General features: G+C 36.3%; 1 protein-coding gene across 1 annotated transcript; it reads right to left on the bottom strand.

Annotated features, from left to right (window-relative positions):
- Positions 1-9: 9 nt before the first annotated feature.
- On the bottom strand, positions 10-1499 carry LOC113329392 (synaptotagmin-5-like). The gene is made up of 3 exons (XM_026576275.1): positions 1424-1499; positions 764-914; positions 10-682 (listed from the first exon to the last, which is right to left on the bottom strand). Exons 2-3 carry the CDS (start codon positions 782-784, stop codon positions 440-442), a joined length of 264 nt encoding a protein of 87 aa, XP_026432060.1. The 5' UTR covers positions 785-914; positions 1424-1499; the 3' UTR covers positions 10-439.
- Positions 1500-1517: the final 18 nt, after the last annotated feature.

Below are 1517 nucleotides of genomic sequence, written 5' to 3' on the forward strand. Positions count from 1 at the left end.
AAGGGTTTCTGTAAAAGCGAACTCCTGTACTGAATATTGCCAGTGCAACATACTTGTGATAATAAGTGAAGACTACAAACAAAACTATATTCTAAGACCTTGCATAAGTTACAATAAAGATTTAAAAAATAGAATGAGGGTAGTCCAACAAACATCAATATAGACATAAAAATTTAGCTGTAAGATGCAATTTGATGTCAGACGGTCAATAAAGTGCCTGCTCATGTGTTTTTAGATAAGGGGATGCAGTGCTTATCAATTGACCAAAAATGAAACTTCGTATTCATGGACTCTGTTACTGTCTTCTAACTTATGTTTTTAGAAAAGAGAGGACACACATTCTCTTATAGGATGAGTGTGAGGTCTCAGAGGTAGCGAATACGTTTTCTCGGCAAATACTTTTCAATACAAAATCGCAATTAAATGACTGCAGTACAGGTTATGTTCTTACCTGACCCCGATTCTTCTTATCTCTCTGGACATCCAAATCCTTCACCAATTTCAACCATATATCCTTCACTTTATCTGGCTCAAGGTCCTTCAGCTTCAAGCAAACGCATCCTATAAGCTCAGCTGCCCGAATTCCGTCATCATCAAAAACCTTTACTACTAAGTTCTGAGTAGTTTCATCTTCAACTATAAACTCATAATGTTCATTCCATACAGGATTTAACTGGTTTTTCTGAAAGAAAAAATACTAAATTAATAGTAGTCGGTAGAAAGAATGAGTAGAGTCTAGAAAGAAAAGAAAATGTTCACCTACAATTGTTTTGCTTGTTTTCATTCTGTTACGTAATGGACGTATGTATAACACAGCAAATGGATCAGATTTTCCAATGACATCCTTATTTGTGAGTTCCTTGGCTTGTATAAGTTTCACTTCTAAAGTTCCAACTGGTTGCAACTCAAGGTCACTAATGAACAACACAACTGCAGTTGAGGGAAGCTGGCATGACAAACAGAAGACATGACGCTTTCCGAGTTTTTAAAATAGTAACCTCCACACAGCTAGTTGGCAAGCCTACACAACTTCTTACAAGCCTAACGTATGTGCATATGACCTATTTCGCTAGCTTCCAATATGCAATGTGGTCCCACTCAAAAATGTCAAAGTCTATGTAATCTGATCACAACTCAGGAGAGGTAGTTAGACCGAGGTTCGAAACACTTCAAAATATCCGAATACATCAGATTGAACTGCTTTACAAGCAGAAACCATCCAACTTTTCTGAATTCAATAAAATAGTTGTCAATGTATCCTACTGGTACTTCAAAAAGCTGGATATGTGATGAATTACAAGATTTTAGACCACAATCCAAGTCTTATATCGGTAAATTGTATCTGCATGTGGAATGAAAACTATTCTTTTGTTCTAGCAAATGAGAATCTGCATTTGCCTTCTTGTACTTATAAAAAACGCACCTGTAATCCCCAGGTATAATTGGAACAACTTTTCTAACTGGCCATGTTAAAGAATCTTCGATGGCATCGCGAATTGTTTCCTACAAAAAATATG

Source organism: Papaver somniferum, unplaced genomic scaffold (genome assembly GCF_003573695.1).
Source record: "Papaver somniferum cultivar HN1 unplaced genomic scaffold, ASM357369v1 unplaced-scaffold_11629, whole genome shotgun sequence".
Taxonomy (NCBI): Eukaryota; Viridiplantae; Streptophyta; class Magnoliopsida; order Ranunculales; family Papaveraceae; genus Papaver; species Papaver somniferum.